The 21,443-nt window shown below is 45.9% G+C and overlaps 1 protein-coding gene across 2 annotated transcripts; it reads right to left on the bottom strand.

The window, feature by feature from the left end:
* Nucleotides 1-2,529: 2,529 nt before the first annotated feature.
* Nucleotides 2,530-20,549, bottom strand: ANKRD34B (ankyrin repeat domain 34B). 2 transcript variants are annotated; one of them, XM_006278952.4, is made up of 4 exons: nt 20,466-20,549; nt 18,491-18,653; nt 8,319-8,447; nt 2,530-7,706 (listed from the first exon to the last, which is right to left on the bottom strand). In XM_006278952.4, exon 4 carries the CDS (start codon nt 7,656-7,658, stop codon nt 6,102-6,104), a length of 1,557 nt encoding a protein of 518 aa, XP_006279014.2. In that variant the 5' UTR covers nt 7,659-7,706; nt 8,319-8,447; nt 18,491-18,653; nt 20,466-20,549; the 3' UTR covers nt 2,530-6,101. The 2 variants fall into 2 exon arrangements, with proteins under 2 accessions (XP_006279014.2, XP_059581055.1); XM_059725072.1 differs by lacking the exon at nt 20,466-20,549 and adding an exon at nt 19,693-19,900.
* Nucleotides 20,550-21,443: the final 894 nt, after the last annotated feature.

Genomic DNA, 21,443 nt, shown 5'->3' with positions numbered 1-21,443 from the left:
ACGCCTCACTTCAGCTGTGTCATGTGAGCTCTTGGCATGGGTTCTGCCCAAAGCCCCTTTCTGACAGCTCCAGAGCCAGTGGGGTAAGCTGTTACTGAATTCAGTGGGAACTAAGAGGAAAGGGAAGGCTGAACAGCAGCATCATGCATCCTTGGGCTCTGGAGCTACATGGAAGTATGAGCTCCAGGTAGACCGTGCTCTGATGGGGTGGTGAGCTCAGAGCTTACTGCTCGTGCAGAGCTGTGGAAGGAGTCCACACTGACCAGGGAGTGAGCTTAGAGTTCACTGAACATGTGCGGCACAGCCAAAGTGCTGGGATCACACCCCCTTTGCACCATTCCTAGATATGCTTTTGGATACAGGGTATGGAGGCTGGTACTGAGTGGGCAATGAGATTAAGACAAGAAGCATGAATGGCGGGGAGAAAACTGGTTGAAAAGGCTGGGGGCAGACAGGCTGTCAACAAAAGGATTCAGCCTTGGACATAACAAAGGCAGAAGTGTGTGTTGTAGGGGAATCTTTTTCCCTGGCCCAAATGAAAATGAAAATTTATTTTAGTCTATTTGCTCACTGTCAGCAAATAGCCATGAATTGCACAGGTAACCTTAATTCTGAGGTTTCTGAGTGCTTGATTTTTCATTCTTAATATTATTTTAACATAACTGTATACATGCAAATGATTGAATAGAAACAGCATTCTGGATCAAACAGCTAGTCACAAAATGCAAGTTAATACATATTTTTTCAGAGCAGATGTCTGTGGACCCTGCATGGAACAGGGTGGTAATCATGCTCAAATATGGTAGAAAGGAGAGTACATGTCTATACTGCATAATTTCTTCAGCCATTATCACACCGTATGCATATGTGGTTCTATGGATGCTAAACCATAGTAGCTAGGGAAAAGACACTTTTAGTACCACAAACATTTCTAAAACCCACATTTGCCTGTGGAAAAGTCCCTCTGAAGTTGAATTAACAAAATTTATGTCAGTGGACTCAGTGCTCACCTTAGCAACACAAGGGAAGGCACAGACAGAGCTGTATCACTTGCCCATCCAGACAGTTACCCCCTTCTGGCAGGGGTGGGCAAAATATGGCCCGCAGGCTGGATCCAGACCACCAGGCCATTCTATCCAGCTTGTGGGGCCCCTAAAAAATTTAGATAATATTTATCTGCCCCTGGCTCCTATCAAAGATGACAGGAGCCAAGGGCAGTAGGACCCAGGGGAAGCCATGGCAGGCTCCTGCAACAGCCTAACAGAGGCTTCTGGGCTGAGATCAGGGGGCTGTTCGTGCCTGTACTGGAGCAGGAAATTCAGGTAAGAAGCAGGGGGAGGGGAGGCAGGGGAGGACTGCGGCGATTGCCCCAGTCCTTAGGGCCAGGCTGGCTCCTGCTGAGTTCCATGGTCCAGCCATGCAGCCAGCAGGCACGTGGTGCAGGGCATTTGGCGGGCGGGCAGCAAAGTGGGGAAAGCGGCAGCAGGGATGGCACCGAGCGCAAGTGACGCTTGGCCAGGGCAGCAGGGCCACAGCGGCAGATGCCAGTCACCACAGCAGTGAGGTGGAGCAGCCCTTGCAGCTCCCCTCAGGGCTGCCAGTGTGGTTGTGGCAGCCATGGCGGAGGACGAGGTGGGCTTGGCTGCTGCTGCCTTGTCCTTGTCGCTGTGCTCACAGTGCTGTGGTCTGCCTCTCTATGCAGCCGCTGCTGCAGTGGTGGGTGGCTGCCACCAGGTGATGAGACCAGGCAGCCACCGCTGCCACAGCCCTGCCTCTGTGGCCGAGCACCACTTGTGCTCAGCACCATCCCCACAACAGGCCGAGGCAGCTGGAACTGCAGCGATTGTGGCAGCAGCAGAAGCCGGTGTGGGCCTAGAGGCAGCAGCCATGCAGGGAGGTGGAGCACAGCTGCCAGGCACTGTGGAAGCACTGTGGTGGCAGCAGCTGCTCCCACAAGTGGCACTGCACATTGCCTTGAGTGCAGTGATAAGGTAGCAGCAGCCAAGCCCACCTCATTGTCCTCTTCCACTGTAGTCATCACTGCGAAGCCCCACAGCCACCACAACCACACCGCTGGCCCCAAGGGGTGCCACAAGGGCCACTCTCTTTTGCGTGGGAGGCCAAGGTGCACCACAGTTGACCCAAAGCCACCAAGCTGTTGGCCAGCTCCTGTGTCTCCCTGCTGGCAGCCCAGCCTGGCTCTATAGACCTCTGCCAGTCCCTGCCAAGCTCTGGGCCCTGAGACACCGGGGCAGGCCCCGTGCTCCTGCATACCGCTTGCTTCCACTCCCCCCTCCCCCACCCACCCCCACTGCCGCTTTCTCTACTTTGCTGCCCACCTGCCAGCTGCCCTGCATAATACCATACCCATACACACATCCACACAAACCCTCATACCCACCCACCCACAGCTCCCCACAAAAGTCACCCACCCATAAACCCCCTGCACACCCCACACAATATACAACAGTAAGACTGCACTATGAGCTGTTATGCAATCACTTCTAAATACAGCACAAAACACACAAAGCAGGACAAAATATATATCTTTTTAATTAAAATATATTATTATGGGTGTTTGATTTTTAGTATATAATTTGGTTTTTTTCCCCCTAAGATGGCAAAACCTCTTCCCCAAAGGAGTACTTCCAGGGGCAAGGGGGGGGGGACTTCCAGTGGCAAAGGTCAGAGTTTAGGGGTGGGACTTCCAGTCCCAAGATGGCAACCAGGGGATGGGGCACCTGTCAAGGGGTGGGGCTACCCATGCGGCCCTCGATACCTGGAGCTTGCCAAAACTCGGTAAGCCCTCTGCCCGAAATAATTGCCTGCCCCTGCCTTATGGATTAAGGGACCAGGTCTGAGCATAAAGAAATGGATTCCATTTTTTTAAGATCTGTAATTGTTTGGGGACAAGGTTTACTATAGATTTTTAGATTTCTCACAAATACCAACCATTCCCCTCTCTCTTCCACATAGCTATTATTTTCTTCCTTTCGAAGTTATGTTTTGTGAGTTCTGAGAATTATGAGGAAGTCTTCACTGAAAGGGGACATGATATATGTACTATTGAAATGTTCATATACAAATGGTATGATGAAATAATATTACAACTATTCATTAGGAAACAGATTGTGATGCTATCTGAATTGAAGCTGAAGCTGTAATACCACAGATATCCACTTAATATTTCCAGAAGCAAGTATTTAGTATCATTATAGTTCACATTATGCAACTACTACATCAGTAAGACTCACTTCTGTATATCATATCCAAATTAACAAATAAAAGACTGTTACACTTTTAGAGGCCAGGCAATAAAATGCCACATGGAAACCTAATTTTAAAGTGTTCATGGACTTTATACAAATACCAAAGATAGATGTCTGGAACAAGAAAGATATCTGGAACCATGTTGGAAACCTTAAAGTACAATTTTTTACTCCAACATCTGATGGAATTGTTATCCAGTCCTTTGGTTAATAAGTTACACCAAGTTCTTTGCATTTTTTAACACTGCTGGCAAAATTATAACACACAGTACACTTGTTAATTTTCTAATAGAATTACATTGGTTTGTTTTTGAAAAAAGCAGTTCCTTTATGAAAAGTTACTTTACACTAGTTTTGTAGTATGTTTTGAATTAGAATTACTTTATACCTCTCAATTCTGTTCTCCTTTCCTCTCTTGTAACTTCTACTACTATTTCTGTTAGTTTTTTTAATGTAGAAAGAGGAGAATAACTTGACTCCCCATTGTCCTATGCTTTATGAAGTCATTTGCAACCATGCAAAATGAATTTACACTGGGTGTCAAACCAAATCAGAATAGAAGTGTTCTGTGGAAATGATTACAAAAGATGTAGGCAATGGAGAATCAGGCCCATAGGGCTAAAACTAGAAAGGGTTTAACCCAACTACCATTTTAAGCATCCAAGTCCAAAGTTTAGGTGCCATAGCGGCCCTCAAAATCTCTGCTCAGCTACTACCTACACCTGCAGATACTTGAAGTTCCCAGGAGATTTTACTACCAGAAATGTAGGACTGCTTGCGGATGGTTAAAAAAGAAAAGAAAAAAAGTGGTGTTTTATTTTAAATTCTGTGCACCGCTGCACTGAGCCCAGCACATGTCCGGAAGAGACAGCGTATTAATTGGACCCGGCTCGCCCAACATCTGTAAAGATTGTGAGCTTTAGTGGGGCTTTTTTGGCACTTTGATCTAATAGCTGATTGAATCAGCTTTAGGTAAAAGCACCAAAAAGCCCCACTATACAGATGCTGTGGAGCCAGGTCAAAGGAACATGCTGCTGCTTCTGGTAAAGCATGGGGGGTTTTTTTGGTTGTTTTTTTTTTTAATGTCTGCAAGCAGTTTAGGTGCTAATGTTCCTACCAGCAAGCATGGACACAACAGCCCAAATCTTGTTACGATGTGTCAGTGTTGCTCACTGCCCTAGTTCATGCATAAGTCCCAGTGGCATTCCCAAACCAGACATTTTCCTGCATGTTATCTTCAAGCCCTTATCCAACAAGCATTCTGAGAGGAGGCCTCTAGCAAAATAAGTCTAGGACAAAAGAAACAGTACTGTTAGCTCAGTGATTATGCAATTGTCTGAGCAACGGAAGCCTTTTTCAAATCCCCACATTGCCCAGTTTGGAGCAGAAACTTAAAACTCATATCTCCCCAAACTAGGAGTACGCACTTACTAGCAGCCTACTGAAGTACAGGCATCTGTATCTAGTGAAGCTGCTTCACCCTATGCAAGAAATTTTAAGCAGTTCATGGAGCAGAAACTTGGCTACCTCCCACATGAGTCCTAACCACTAAGCTAAAAAGTCATTTTCTCTCTGGCCAAATGAACAAACGTTTCATTATTTAAGCAAACTGAACAGCTCTGATGATAAAGCTTGAGAGAGGCTCATTTCAGGATATCCAATAATCTTGGAATTGAACATTCTGTAGGGATTTAAGAGAGTTTAGAGGAGGAACTTGAACTCAACTGAGCAGATATTAAAAAATAACCCCCAAACTCACCCTAGCTAGTTTGTGAGGAACTCTCACTGTTTTTTCAAGAGACCTGGGTTAGAAGAGGGTTCATGAGTGAGAATCCCGAGTGCAGTTAGACACCCAACTGCCTTGGATGGTGAGGCTTAAGTTTTTCTAGGGTAGCTTAGATGGCTCCTTGCTTAGTATTCTAGCTTCTGTGAATCCCATGTGTTTGTGCCTAAACTCTCCCTATGCACTGCATAGGCAGCCTAGCTGCCTAATTCAGGACTGCATGAATTCCTCTTGGAGGCAGGGAGCCTAAAAGTTAGACACTGCAGTATTCATTCTTTGGATTTACCTCCTTGTATTTAGGATTTTGTTATAAAATTTATGTCAAAACACAGTATTACAAATATCCATTGACTTGCAGAAAATAGCTGCAGTGTAACCCCAGCTGGGCAGGCTTATTTTTCCCCTCACTGGACATGTCTACACATGCTATTAGCGCGCATGAATAAGCTCCGGAGCTTATTGCTTTGGGGTTTATTGCTCTTGGGTGTGCCATCTGAACGGTTGCCTGGGAGCAATTAACTCTAGATCAATAAACTCCAGAGTTTATTCATGCATGGCTTGGGGAGCCATGTTAGAGCAGCTTTGGCTGGCAGGGGGCTCTGGGGAGTCAGCCTACCAGCCTGGGGCTGCTTCTCCCAGCTCAGCGTGCTGCGGAGGGGCTGGCTGGGGCATGAGGGAGCTTCAGCATGGGGCTAGCTAGCAGGCAGCCCCTGCACTGAAGCACCCTAATGCCCAGTCATCCCCTCCAGTGTCTATATGTGTGCTGTTGTGGAGTTTTTTTTAGTTAACTCCAACCTAATATGGGCTCATGTGTAGATGCTGAGATATTTATTGCACAGTTTATTAGTCAACTGTGCAGTAAAGGTCTCATGTAGATATGCCCACTGAATCTAAAATATTACATTCATCCCAAGACAGAGGGCCATCCAAAAGCTGCCTGGCAAGAGTTTATAGGGTACAGAGGTCTTTGAATGGTAAACATGATTGGAGATGAATAAGGCTGTATATATCTACATATTGTATAGATTTGTTAACACTTTAATAAGTTGTCAGAAATTCACTAGTTGCTTAATCTGTTCAGTTTGTAATGACTGCCTCCTCAAGAACATTCTTGTACTTTTGGACTCCTTGGGAAAAGCAGGTGCTGTTGGAATTAGGGTTTTTTGTCCACAAGAAACCATCCCAGAAATCTTGTTGCTAAAATTAATATCAGGAAGTAGAGGATGGGGATTCACATTTAAAGGAGGAAGGAAACCAGGTCTGGTTTGGGCAATATGATCTAGCAGGAGAGCTCCTGAACCACGTCGCTCTAAAACAGCATGATTTCTTCTACTCAGAGGACCAAGAGGTATGTTCTCCAACAATTCCCTGGAACTTGATAACAAGGATGAAGATGGAGAGAGAATTCTTTTCTTTCCTAGAAATGACTTGCTATCTTCTGTGGTAGCAGGACTTCTAGTGGTAGTTAACTGAGAATCAGAGCTGTAGTGATTTGCCCCTAAGCTTCTCTTCTGAATAATACTTCTCAGGGTTGAAACAAAACTCATTTGAACTGAATCTGAATCCCGATCCACTGAAATTTCACCCTGATTATGTTTTGCCTCAGCATAAAGTGACTGAGAATTTATCTCATCATATGATAACTTTCTTGAACCAGTTTGATCAAAGGATTTCAACAGATGAGCAGTATCTTTTACATCAATACTTTGGTGCCTGGTGATATATCTCTTGGATAAAGCCAGACTATTGATTTTAAAAGACAGTTCTTCCTCTGGAGTTATATCCTGAAGTTCTTCTTGTAAAGAGGAAATTTTATTCTGATGGAACAAGGAAGGAGAACTCTTTATCCAAGGCTCAGACTGCAGACGTTGCACTGGTGATAACTTGGATCCTCCATGTGTTAAATTAGTTTTTTTAGTGGGAGAAACTGAGTTGGATATATCTTGTTTGTTTCTTGGGTGATCCAGCTCCTTAAAACTAAAGAGAGCTTTTTCTGTTTCACATGAACTCAGAAGTGGAGATGGAGATGTTTTAAGTTCTATTTCTGAGGGAGAAGTGCAGGCATTTGGAGAATGACATTCCTCAATGTCAGCTGGAGGCACATTCAAGTACTGTTTAGTGGTTTGTCTTCCAGATGGAGACTTGTCTGTTGTAATAATGATTACTTCTTTTCCTCTTGCTTTGCAAGCATTTAAGAGAACTTTCAAGGTCTCCTTATCTTCAGAGTTTACTGCATATACAAGTGCAGAGTAATTAGAATGATCTTGTAGACTTGGGTCAGCTCCACTTTTCAGCAACAAAGAAACCACTTCAGGGCCAGCTTTTTCCAAACAAGCATGCATCAAAGCTGTCTTTCCAGATTTGTCCTGTATATTTGGATCTGCCTTATTTTCCAGTAGATATTTAACCATTTTTGCTTTGCTGACACTCTGATGGTCCACATGCTTAGTTTTACAAGCAATCATCAAAGGGGTTTCACCTCTGTCATTACTCTCATTAATGTAGGCTCCACCTTCTAACAGTAGTCTTGTGAGGCGAAGTCTGCTTTGATAGACAGCTTTTATCAAGGAGTTCCCATCAGTTGACACTTCTACAGCTTCATCCATTGTACCAGTCTTTTACTTACACTTTCCTTTCCTAGCTGTTGAAAACACCTAGTTTTCAGAGAAAGTGAATAGGAAAAAGATTAACGAGCCTCTAGTTTCTCCAATTAATAGTATTTTGTGAACAAGAGTGTCTCTCATTAAGAAGTATTATTCAACTTAAAAACCAAAAACTGAATTAATGTCATATGAAACAATAAAGATATAGATCTACAAGAGGTATAACTGTAAGGAACAACTCTCTTTCATGAGCAAGCCTATGTTATACCTGTACCAAACAAACATAGTCTTAGTCTGAACTTCCTTATAATAATGTTACACTAATTTTTCACTTAATTAGCATTTTCATGCAGTTCCACTGACTACAGAGCTACTCAAGGTTTATGCAGATGGCCAAAAGATCAGAATTTAATCCTACAATATTTTTTTGTATCAGCACTCGATACTACATCACAGTGACCCATTCATAGAACTATAATGTAAAATATCCATAACATAGTTAGAAAAATAAACAAATATATAAATGAACCCAAACAGCAGCAAAATATCAAAACCAATCTCTAATAAAATATTTCCATATTAATATATAGTTATTGAAAACTGTCACAAAGGTGGGTATGGGCATCCAATATAAAAATAAAACTATTTCTGAATGTACGATACCTTCCTTGGGTTGTTTTGAAAATGCACTCAGATGTAAACAGCAGCAATGGAATGAAATATAATATGCTCCACACATTGTAGGGCTCATTCCCTGAGAATGGTCAAATGCCTGCCCATAGAATATGAACCCTAAAAGAAAAGAAACACTTGTTAAAAGCAAAAGTAAAACAGTCACATTTAAGATCTGGGAATAAGTTATTGTTGAACAAAATCAAACAGTGTATACTATGTGTAAATAATTCTTTATGTATATATTGATAAAATTTATTTCTGTTTTTCACCAATGAGAGGTTACTACTGTGAAGAAAACAGAAATATTACAGTTATCAAGATAGTCGTAAAACAAAAATAGACATGATTAAAAAAAAAAGCTTTAAAAAGATTAGTCCCAATACAGAAATAAGAATATTTCCTTATCAAACTTCTCTTTTTCCATTTTGAAAACAATATATTGGTGTTAGTTTCAGTTGCAAGTAGGTAAATAATTATTTTGGTTACATCTTTCTTTATATAATAGCACCATACCACCAATGGATGCATTTAATTTGAAAGGATCTTTACTTAGCATAAGACTTTAAATTAGTTCCTATTCTTGATATCAAGATCTGCTTTACATTTGTGTTACTTAGGGTCAAACCAAAGGTTGTTGAAATGAAGGTCCTCCAGCACTAAAAAATTATCCCTGGCCTGTTGTGCCCCAGTGGCTGTTCCATGGATTTACCCCTCCCTCTTCCCAGAGCAATTTCAAGAGATAAGGTATAAAGACAGCATATACAGTGGAACCGTCTTGCACTTTCATATAGCTTTGACTGCTCTCCAGTTGTGAAAGAAAGGGAGCTGATGATTTGTTACCATATTATAAGAAGCTGTGAGGAAACTATTTCCCTGCATATTTTTGATCTGCGAATAACACTGAATTATATAATTGCTTCTATATTTTTAATTCTATGATTCTAAAAAATCATAGAATTGGAAGAGTTCTCAAGGGTCATCTAGTCCATAGTTTCTTAATCAGTGGTACGCGTACCCCTGGGGGTATGCGAGACACAGGCAGGGCGTACGCGGGCGTGGAAGACCCCTGCAGCAAGGGGGCATCACCGCTCCCCCTGCTGCCACCGGGTTCATGTCTGGCCGCTCACCCCTGCACCCCAAGCTGGCCATAGGCTACTGCAGGAGGGAGAGGGTGGGCACACACATACCCGCGCACTCCCCACCGACAGGCAGGTAAGTTTCTTTCTTTTTTATCCTGCCTGGGCTTTGGTGGGGAGGGCAGACGGAGACCCCCACAGTGCAGGATGGAGTGTGGGAGGGGCAGGGCGCTGTGGGGATTGCCCCACGACCCGGCCTGTCCGGGGCCCTGTTCACTGCGCACGGGAGGGCTGGCGGTGGCATTGGGCTCTTCCTGGTGCTCGGAACGGACTGTGACAATGGGAGAGGGGCTGCTGCCTGCCCCCACAGTCCCGCCACTGCCGAACGTGGGGAAAAGCCCTGTGCTGCTGCCAGCCCCCCACCTGTAGCCAGCCTGGGCTCCTACTGGCGACTGCATGCGCCCCTCAGAGCAGAGAGCGGGGGAGGGTTGCGCTGCCTCAGACCCTATCCCTGCTCTCTGATCTGAGGCACACATGCTGTCGCGGCTGGCACAGAGCTGATGATGGGGCTCTGGAGCCGAGCGCAGCTGTTTGTAGCCAGCCTGGGCTCTGGGGCAGGTGCGCATGCAGTCGCTGGTATGGAGCTGATGCTGGGGCTGCAGAACCCGGTGCAGCTGCTTGCAGCCTGCCCGCTGCAGCTGCCCAGAGCCCAGGCTGGCTACAGGTGGGGGGCTGGCAGCGGCACAGGGCTTTTCTAGGCTGCGCTGCCTCAGGGCCCCCCCCCACTGTCCGCTTGGAGCTGCGGGATGCATTACCACTCTGTGTGATTTGTAATGAGATTTGTAATGAGACATTGTCTAATCATTGTATGAAGCCTTCCCTTCTGAAAAGGCACCTTCATATTAAACATCCTGATCTGAAGGACAAATCATAGATTTTTTCAAAAGAAAATGTGAAAGTTTGAGAAAATCAAGTGCTGCTATGAAATCATACTTTGCGCTCCCTAAACAAGCTCTACAAGCTTTGTTTGAAATTGCACACATGGTGGCAAAAATGAAGAAACCACATACCATTGCTAAGAACTGTGTGATTCCTACTGCTATCAGAATCACTGAAATCATGTTTGGCAAAACAGAAGTAGATAAAATTAAAACCATCCCACATTCAAATGACACCATGACAAGAAGAATTGATGACATGGCAGAAGGCATAATTAAACAAATTTCAGAAAAAATCATCCAGAAAAAAGTTCGCTTTACAGTTTGATGAATCTACAGATGTGTCCAACTATGCACAATTGATGATGTTTGTTAGATACATTGATGATGAAGACAAGCAAGGAATACAGGAACAAATATATGGCTGCAAAGAATTGGACACAAAAACAACAGGAGAGGACATTTTTAAGATCTGAAATGAGCACATTGTAAAAAATGGATTGTCATGGGAGTGGTGTCTGTCTGTGTGCACAGACAGAGCAGCAGCAATGGTAGGTCCATGAAGTGGTCTTGTTACTCGCTTAAAAGCTATAAATCCTTTAATCAAATGGAACAATTGTATTATCCATAGGCAAGCATTGGCTGCAAAGCGACTTCATGAAGATTTAAACAGTGTGGTAGGAACGGCCATGAAAACAGTAAACTTCCTAAAAGTGCAGGCTCTGAATTCATGTCTTTTACAATCGTTGTGCCATGACATGGGATCTGAACATACTACTGCACTTCTTCACACTGAAGTTCAGTGGTTGTCACGTGGAAAGTTGTTGAATCACCTGTTCAAGTTGAGATATGAATTTACTGTCTCTCTCAGGGAGATGAAATCTGAATTCTTAATGCATTTTGAAGAGGAAGTATGGATTTGCAAATTAGCTTATCTTTGTGACATTTTTGATAAAATCAGTTACTTGAACCTTCAGCTTCAGGGATATAACACAAATATATTTACCTTGCATGAACAAGTAAGAGCTTTTAGAAAAAAGTTAAGGTTCTGGAAACATCGAGCTTTATGTGGAAATTTTGGTTCATTTCCACAGTTCTCAGAGTTCTGTGAAGAAAATGAAATCCCTCTGAATGAAAGTGTGAAAGAAAATATTAAAGAACACTTGGTAAATTTGGAGTCAAACTTTGAACATTATTTCCTTAATGTTGAAGAGCATGAAGATCCACAGAAACTGGATTTTGAATCCATTTAATGATGGCGTTATTGAACAAGCAGGAATTCCAGAAAGCATGAAGGAAAAACTTTTTGAGCTTTCCACAGACAGTACATTGCAAAGGATGCAAAGCATGGGATTGGGTGACATCCCTGCATTTTGGCAGAAAATTAAACTGGAATACCCACAGGTGAGGAACATGGCTGTCACAGAGCTGTTCCCATTTGCCTCAACATATTTGTGTGAGACCAGTTTCTCACCCTTGACTGGGCTAAAAAGTAAAATAAAAAAAGTTTGTGCCTGGAAAATGATCTGATAGTAGCAATAAGTAGTTTAAAACCAAGATTTGGAATGCTTATGTCATCCAACCAGGCCTAAGTTTCTCATTAAATCCAGCATTTACAAGAACTAATTTTTATGTTATTTTGATAAAACTAGCAAAAAGTCCAGTCCAATCCCTGATTCGTAGAACAATTCTAGAGAGGCAGAGTATCAGTTCTAGTCACAAACATACCTATGTTTAGAGTTTTATTAATATAAATGTTTGAGTTATATATTGTTTTTACTGTTCTATAATGTATGATACATGTGTTATTTTGTTTCAAAAACTGTTGTAAAATTCAATACAAAAGAATAAAACTTACATTCTGAATTATTGTATGCCTATTTATGTGTGTGTGTGCCTCCATGTCTGCCTGCATGTGTGTCTCAGCATGTCGCTGCATGTGTCTGCCGGTGTCCTTGTGTCTTTTTATCTCTGAACTACAGATCCAAACACTCCCTTCACCCACTGCCAACACAGTACTCCTGCAGACTTACCCTTTTTAGAAAAAGAGCAGCCACAATCTTCCCTCCTCCTAAGGGTCATTCCCACAATTAGGGTTGCTACCTGCCCCTTCTCTCTCCACTTTCCCTCTCTCTCTTCACCTTCCCACCTTCCCTGTCTCTCTCTCTCTCACCCTATATCCTTGTCTCTCTCTCACCTTCTTTCCCTGTCTCTCTCACCCCTTTCTCCTTTCAAAACTATGGCAAAAAATTTGGCACACCGTGCTTGCATGACACTTTAAATTCCTCAGCAGGAATTTGAGAGGCTGTGCATTGCATGACACTGGGTTAAGCCCTCCTAGCTTTGGCCAACATCACATCTAGCCCAGGTACATTCTTGGGTTGTGCAACCCTGGTATAAAAGGTAGCAACCCTACCCACACCAGATCAGACATCTGTCATATCACAGCCTTATATACACAGCCCTTCTTTCAACATATGGCACACATTAGTCTGTAAATATAAAATCCCCTGGAAAATTGAGTGTTGGGGTACTTATTAATTTTTTCAGAAGCTAGGGAGTACTTCCTACTTAGAAGGTTGAGAAAAACTGATCTAGGCCATTCCCTTGAACAAGTGCAGGCAGGGTATGCTGTTCTCCAACGATCCCAGACAAATGCTTATCTGAACTCCTCTTGATGAAGAAGATGCAACAGCTTTTCTAGAGATATTTAAATTGTATACATTAATCCAGATGCATGCTAAACTGTCTCCAGTCTCACTCATTGTTTTGTGACAAGAAGAGAGAGATTCAGCATTCTTTTTTGAAACAGACATCCTACAATATTCTGTATGCCAAAAAAGCGAAAGCAAAGTGTTCACCTCAGAGAATATTCACTTCTATGGAGAGGGCCAACACAAAATCAGCTTATCTCTTATGTTCCACAAAAACCTCGTCTGAAGGAGTTAAATGGGATGTAGATAATACAGGAAGCTTGTGATGGACCTCTGCAGAAGCATAAGTTTCCTTGTCAGTGATCACTGGTTAAGAACAGGGAGTGGGAGAGGAACATTCCACAGCACTGCTTTAGTTGACTTTCATTACTCAGTCTTACAGGTAAAAAATTTAAAACATAATTGTATTGAAATTACTTTAAGAAGCTATTCTACTGAACTGAAAGTATGTGTTACACAGTGTGATTCAGTATTTTTTAATTCTCATTGATAGGTGAATCATTGTTTGGAAATGTGTAGTTTTAACAAATAATGCCCGCTAAAAAAACAGTGCAAGAGGAAAGGTTTTTAAGTCATGGAGTTCACTGTCTTTAAGAAAGGGGAAAAGGAGGATCCAGGGAGTTACAGACCAGTCAGTCTCATCCCAGTCTCTGGAAAAATCATGGAGCAGATCCTCAAGGAATCCATTTCTAAGCACTTGGAGAAGAAGGTGATTAAGAACAGTCAGCATGGATTCACCAGGGGCAAGTCATGCCTGACCAACCTGATAGCCTTTTATGATGAGATGGCTGGCTCTGTGGATGCAGGGAGACTGGTGGATGTGGTATACCTTGACTTTAGCAAGGCTTTTGATACAATCTCCCCACAACATTCTTGCAGGCAAGCTAAGGAAGTATGGGCTGGATGAATGGACAGTAAGGTGGATAGAAAACTAGCTGGAGCATCAGGCTCAGAGAGTGGCAATGGCTCAATATCTAGTTGGCAGCTGGTATCAAGTGGAGTGTCCCAGGGGTCAATCCTGGGGCCAGTTTTGTTCAATATTTTCATCAACGACTTGAAAGATGGCATAGAGTGCACTCTCAGCAAGTTTGCAAATTACACCAAGCTGGGGGGAGCAGTAGATATGCCAGAGGGTAGGGCTACAATTTGGAGTGACTTAGACAAATTGAAGGACTGGGCCAAAAGAAATCTCATGAGGTTCAACAAGGACAAGTGCAAAGTCCTGCACTTAGGCTGGAACAATCCCATGCACCAGTATGGGCTGGGGGCTAACTGGCTGGGCAGCAACTCTGCAGAAAAGGACCTGGGGTTTACAATGGACAATAAGTTGAATATGAGCCAGCAATGTGCCCTTGTTGCCAAGAAGGCTAATACATCCTGGGCTGCATTGGTAGGGGTATTACCAGTAGGTCAAGGGAAGTGATTATTCCTCTCTATTCAGCCCTGATGAGGCCACGTCTGGAGTAGCGTTCAGTTTTGGGCCTCCCACTACAGAAAGGATGTGAACAAATTGGCGAGAGTTCAGTGGAGGGCAACAAAATGGTGAGGGGGCTGGGGCATATGAGTTATGAGGGCAGGCTGAGGCAACTGGGTTTATTTAGTTTAGAGAAGACTGAGGGGGGATTTAATAGTGGCCTTCAACTACCTGAAGCAGGGCTTAAAAGAGGATGAAGCTAGACTATTCTCAGTGGTGGCAGATGGCAAAAGAAGGAGCAACAGTCTCAAGTTGCAGCAAGGGAAGTTTAGGTTCAATATTAGGAAGAATTTTCTTACTAGGAGGGTAGTAAAGCACAGGAGTAGGTTACCCAGATGGGTGCTAAGGAGTAAGGGCACTCTTTGGCAGCCCCTGCAGGCTTTTTCCTACTCTCTGCTTGAGCAGAGTGTGGGGTGTGTGGTTAGGCCTTGGCCTCAGCCAGCTTGTTGAGGTGGAGGTTGGGAGGTGGGGTTTAAACCCCTTCCCTGGCCCACACTAGACCCCAGCTGGGGTCTGCCTGGTGGGGGTGAAGCAGCCCCTGCCATGCTTTATCCTGTTCCTCGCTTGAACAGCGTGTGTGTTGCACCGGGGGGGGGGCAGTAAGGGGCATGGCTAGGCCAGCTCACTGAGGCAGAGTGGGGGAAGGGGGTTTAAATCCTCTCTCTGGCCTGCATGGGACCCCAGCCTGTTTACACCCCACTTGCCCTCAGCAAGCTGCCCAGAGTCTAGCCACGCCCCCCAGCTCCCTGCTCAAACGGGGACAAAGCCTGGGGGCTGTTTTGCCTCTACCAAGTAGACCTCAGCTGGGGTCCCATGTGGGCCAGGGAGGGAGTTTAAACTGCCCCCTTCTGTAAGCCAGCCAGGGCTGGGACCTAGTCACAATCCCCAGCTCTGAGAAAAAGCCTGGCAAGGGCTGCTGCATGACCATGCAAGCAGACCCTGGCTGAGGTCCAGTGTCGGCCAGGGAGGGAGTTTAAACCCCTCCTCCTTCCATAAGCCAGTTGAGGCCAGGGTCTAGCCAAGACCCCTGCTCTGAAGAAAAGTCTGGCAGGGGCTGCTGCTTCCCTGCATTCCACCAAGGCAGACCCTGGATGGGGTCCCATGTAGACCAGAAAGGGGGTTTAAACCCCCCTCCCACCTGGCCTTAGTGAGCTGGTTGGGGCTGAGGACTAGCCACTCCTCTTCCCCAACTCTCTGCTCAAGTGGAGAGCAGGGAAAAACTGCTGCTCGCACTTCTGCAGAGGGGTACAAATCTGTACCCCCAGATTTGTGCGCAGGGTGGGTGCAACCCATGGGCTTGGGGCTCCCCATGCTACAGCCCTCCCCCCAGGGCTTCCATGGCCCAGCAGTTGGGACCCAGTGCGACAGGCCTTAGCGGGGCGAGGAAGCTCAGTGCCATCGCCACGGGCCCTGTGCCATCATGGCAAGGCACCCCCTGCTCACCAGGCAGCAGTTAGGGTGGTGGTGTGAGGTTGTATCCTTCGCTGCTGCTGGGCGGGCAGGGGGTGTCTTGCCGTGCCAGTGCAGGGCTTCCAGTGGTGGCACTGAGCTTCTCCGTCTGTGCTGGGTCTTGCCTACTGGGCCATGGAGGCCCCAAAAGGAGGGCAGCATGGCAGGGAGCCCCAAGCCCACAGTGGGCAGCCTACATCTGCACCCCCCACAGGATCTGCTCTAGCTGTGCCACCCATGGGGGAGGGGGAGCCAGGCTCCACGCTCTGCTCTGGCTGCAGCAGCCGCCACCTCCCACATACAGCAGCTGGGGCTCAGGCGCTGCTGCAGGGGGCTGCAGACCCAGGTCCCTGGCCCCATAGCCTAGGCCCCTAGGGGCCCCCTCTGGCAGGGGACTATGGGTGGGGAATGAGGGGCATCAGCAGGGCCAAGGGGCTGTGAGTGGAGAGTGAGGGGCACTGGCATATCAGGGCTGCTCAGCACCATAAAGCAGTGCGGGGGTAACTGCAGCTAGACCCACATCCTTGTGAGTGAAGGGGGTAGGGGGAGCTCTGATTTTCCATGATAAAAAAGTCCAGAATCACATGCCAAAATTTATAAGTATTTAGAATTTATTATAGTGACTGAGACACTGGTAGCCTTCCAAATTGCTTTAAAATTGTAAATATGGCAATAAAACATTTGTGTCCAACTGATACCTATATATGTTAGTGGTTGTTCATTTTAATCACCGAAAAATGCAGATTTGGGGGTTTTTAATCAGAGAATTTGTGATTTATCAAAGAACTAAGATCCCTGTATGATACATCATTATGGACTGATGTTAAACATGTTGGAATGATATTATAATAATAATAATAATAATAATAACAACCCCAAGTCTTGTTAATTGTTTCTTTATGAATGCTGCAGGCATGCCAGCAGATTATCAGGAATGATAAGATAATCAGTTGCAGACTGGTATCTAGATTGTGCCAGTACAATTTCTCAGCTCATTACTACGTGACTGATATTGTCTATGACCCATCCCAGACTGATCCTTAGATTATCCACTGATATGTCTTTCAATACAAATATTACATAATTTATGCTATTTCCATTTAGGGAAAACTTTTATGACAAAAATACATTTTATGTTCAGATGAACAAAATGATATGGAAAGCATTTTTGTGTCCAGTTAAAATAGCACCTTGAATTAAAGAAAACATTGTTTAAACTTGAAATCAGTGACCATATGATTCTAAAAAAAAAAACAGATGGGCACTTGGATAAATTTAACCACTCCTGAAACCAGACAGTTTATAGTAAATCTGTGACAATCATAGATCATGTTCTGACACAAGTTTTGCTGTCTATTACAGTCCAGAGATCTGACTAAAGTCTTTTAATTATTGGTTTTTTTTCCACCATATGAATCTTGCTAACTTGTTTGAAAAGGACTACTAAATAATATATTGTAAATAGTACCTAACTGTTGGAAGAAATGCATGCAATTCTGTGTTTTGCTATATATCACAAAAGTGCAAATGAGCATGAGGCTAAAAAAAAATGAAGATAAGTGATATCCAGTGTAAAGAAGTATTTAAAAAAGGTAGCTCACTTTTCCTAAACAAAGGAGTTGAAAGTGTCTATTTTGCTCCTTCCTAGTTAAAGCTAGATTTTCTGAACTCTGTTTCCTTCCACCCCAAAGCAGGAATCTATTTTACAAATAGTCTGTCCTCTATTTTTAACTCAGAAAAATCAATTAGAGTGCAGAGGGCAGTCCTGGTATGTCATTCCACTTGCCTGTTTCTTCCCCTCTTGAAAACATAAAAGTAAAGAATATTGGGGAATAAAAATGGCCAGTCTGGATCAGTGCACATTCTTCATCCATCTTTTCCTTTCCTCAAATGAAGAGCAATACAGGTTAAGGGTGAGAAGCAGAGGGAAGAAAGAGGAAGGCGGAGAAAAGCAAAAACAAAAAAATAAACTTTGCTTTTACTTCGAATTTGTTGGGGGAAGGAAGCATGCTGACCCTGTGCAAAAACAAACAGCACTTATTAAAGACTGGAGTATGGTCATTTACCTTCATTCACTTTCTTACACGTGCCAAATATTAATCACATTATATATATTTTACAATGCCACTACCTCCTAGAGTGTGTGGAATTTATTTAAATAGTTGAAATTTACCATTACATCTTTTTCAGATGACATTAACCATATTTCACATCTCCCCCAAAGATGTCTTTTTTTTAATCATTAGCTTACCTATTTGAAGAATTATGATTTTAATAATGAAATCTTTCTGTGATTGTTGTACCCACTTTGACACAATAGAATTGTCAGTATAGTATATAAAGGAAAATTTCAGAATATGATTTCTAGTTTCATACACGATCCTTCCAGAGCACTGAAAATAATCAAATATAAAGCATATTTTTGCTTCGTAATTTGCTGCTGGGCCAGCAGCCACAATAGTTCTGTTTCAGAAAATGATCAATAGTCGCTGTGGTTTGAGATCCTTACCTATAGGTGTGTTGGCTGATAGAAATTCCTTTGGTTGTTTCAGCCTTGGTGACGTCAGAGGCTAAACCATAGAAAGACAATCATTTTCTTTATGTTTCCGATAATTCTTGTAATCAATAAAGTTCTTTGCTGGCACAATTGAAGAAAACTTCAGAGAGAAAATCTGCACGGGGGAGAGGAAGGAAAATGCCAAGAATATGCTGGTGGAATCCCACACTGGGGAATAGTACACTACAGGCACGGGCCAGAAGTGAGATTATACAGCAACTGTTGGCATGGGTGCCAGACTGCGGCTCGCAAAGACATTTTGCTTGTCACGCGTGCCTCAGGGTGGATGGTGGGAAGGAGGCAGGGGCTGTGCTGCCTCAACAGGGATCAGGCCACCCCTGGCTGGCCAACATCTTGCAACTGGATGCTGGGAGTGTTTTTGGCGTTGCTGACCCTTGTTCTACTGTGTGGGACCTCCCTTCTGGCCTCTGCCTGGAGCCGACTGTCCTGGCTTTACTCTTGCTCCCTCCCTCCTTTTTGCAGACCACCTACACCAAGCGGGGAAAAAAGGAGCTTCTCTTTAGAAGTCCACAGATGATACAACGGGGAGGTATAAAGGATTTAGAACGAGAAGCCTCTTTAAAGCCCTTTCACTGAAAAAGGCTGGCCTCCATGCTGCAACGGCAGAGGCTGCAACTTGCTCTTGAGCTTCAAAGAGACTAACAAAATAATTTTCCAAGAAAAACATCCGACAAGCACGAATTCCAGCTTCCTTAATCCCAGTAACCTTTAGAGGCGGGCAGCTGCGAGGTGAGCGAACAAAGCCAGGCAAAATCTCCACACTTTGAAAACATTTTTTTTTTTTTGGGGGGGGGGGGGGGAAATTTGTTTTTCCAGCTTTGAGACCCCAGTGGCTCCAGCTGCCTCACTTCGCTACAGTTCCCGGCCCTGGGAGACGAGCGCAGGAGCTGCAGCTCGGCCCGGAGCTGGGGGAGGAGGCGGCTCGGGGGCTTCTGCTCTGTAGCGCCGCAGCCCCTCAGCCCTCGCTTTCCCCGCAGCAGCGCGGGCAGCCGGACTCCCCGGGGCGGCGGCACCCGCCCGCGCGGACCTGGACTGGGCGGCCGCGCCAGGAGGACGTCCCAGGGCACCTGCTGCAACTTCGGGGCGGGAAGGGGCAGCAGAGGCACACCCGGCCCAGCCCGGCCGCTTCTTACCTGCGGGGCGGCGCGGTCCGGTCCGGTCCGCGGGGGGGCGGCGCTGGCGGCTTCAGCGGCAGCAGCTCCCGAGCGTGCTGCAGCCGGAGCGGGAGGAGGCGGCTGCAGCGCCCGGCCCCGCAGGCGCCTCCCGCCGCCCCCGCGCCCGGCAGCCGCTGTGCCGCGGGTGGGACCGCTCCGCCGTCGCCTCGGCCCCGCTCCTCCCCCGCGCCCGGGGCAGGCACGAACGGGGCCTCCGCCTTCGCTCCTCCTCCTCGGGGGCCCGCGGCCCGCGCCCCCTGGCTCCTCACCGCCCACCCGCCCGCATTTTGGCGCCTAAAAGCTGGGGAGGGGGAGCCCGCGGCCGCCCCGCTCCGCCGCGGCTGCACCAGTGCCCGGCCCGGCGCCGGCCCGACCATACCCGCGCGGCGGCTGCAGTGCGGGGAGGCTGAGGCCGGGGGACGGGCAAGGCGAGAGCGGCTCCGGCTCTCGCGGGCAGTCCGGCGGCGCAAGCAGCAGCCGGAGACCGGCCGTCGAGGCTCTGTCGTGCAAGGCCCGGCCACGCGGTCCCGGCTTCTCCCCGCGGCCGCTCAGCTCAGGCCTGGCACCGCGCGCGACGTGCGGGGCCGGGGAGCAGCGCCGTCGTGGCTCCCGCGCACCTGCTCGCTCCGCCGCGTCGTGGCGGCACCTTGGCGGGAGCGAGCAGCGGACGGATTCTCCTGCAGGAGCCCCGCGGGGGGCTGCTCCGGTCTCCTGGGGCCGAACTCGCCTCCCCCCGGCCGCGCCGTGTTCACCTGCGGTGCTGATCACGCTGGCTTCCACCTCCGCCCGGGCAAGGGTTGCAGGGCACAGCGGCAGGGTTGCTTCGAAGCGGCGTGACCTATAAGTACGGGGGGGGGGGCGGGGGGAGCAGTGGTGCGTTGAGTGTCTTCCCTGCTCCACCCAGACTTTAAAACCAAGTGCCTGTGGAGCAGCTGCATCTCGATCCAGGCAGCAGCCAGAGAGTCACGGAGCCTTATCATCTCCCTGAGTCCTGGTGAGCTTTCCCCCATCCGCAGGTGCTGAAGACGCCCTGTCCTCTTTCACCCTCTTGATGTTCCACTAGTCAAGCCCTGCTTTCCCCTGCAGCGTAGCTGTCTGGTACCTGTCCCTGCTAACCTCTGTCTTCTGTGTCACAGCCCTGCAGACTGGCTTTAGCGCTAGCTACGAACCTTAACTCTGGTGTGATAATATGGACTCAGGTGTAGAAAAGCCTGGCCTGAAGTATTGGAGGCAGGGTCAAGACGCTCAGGAAGGCTAGATTTTGTTTTATGAATCTGAGGCGTGCATTTAACTATAATGACTGTGCAACTAATGACAATATCTTTTGGCTGTTTTGACTCTCTTTGCCATGTTTGGTGTGCTTTTTTAAAAGCTAGTAATCTAGCAAATTAGTGCATGTCCCAATAGGTATATTTGTTTTTGCTTTCATCTTAAATGGAATAATATAGTGCTAGCACCCTGGTATATTAGTATATGGTATATATTAGTATATTCATATACTATTATATGAGTAGATAATATATAAAACTTCTAGTTTTTCTTTAAGTGGAGAAATCAATGCATTGTGTTATATGTGATGGTGTGCCCCACCATCTGTATGCCCCTTTTTAAAAACCTAGATCTGCTCATGTATACATTATTATAAATATAATATGAAAGGGTGGTATCAGTCCTTCCCAATTTTTGTCTTTGAGGATCCATCACTCTTACCTTTTCTCTGCTCTTCTTAA

The sequence above is a fragment of the Alligator mississippiensis genome, chromosome 3 (assembly GCF_030867095.1).
Source record: "Alligator mississippiensis isolate rAllMis1 chromosome 3, rAllMis1, whole genome shotgun sequence".
Taxonomy (NCBI): Eukaryota; Metazoa; Chordata; order Crocodylia; family Alligatoridae; genus Alligator; species Alligator mississippiensis.
Note: the sequence above shows the minus strand (reverse complement) of the source record. Positions and strands in the feature narration are given on the sequence as shown.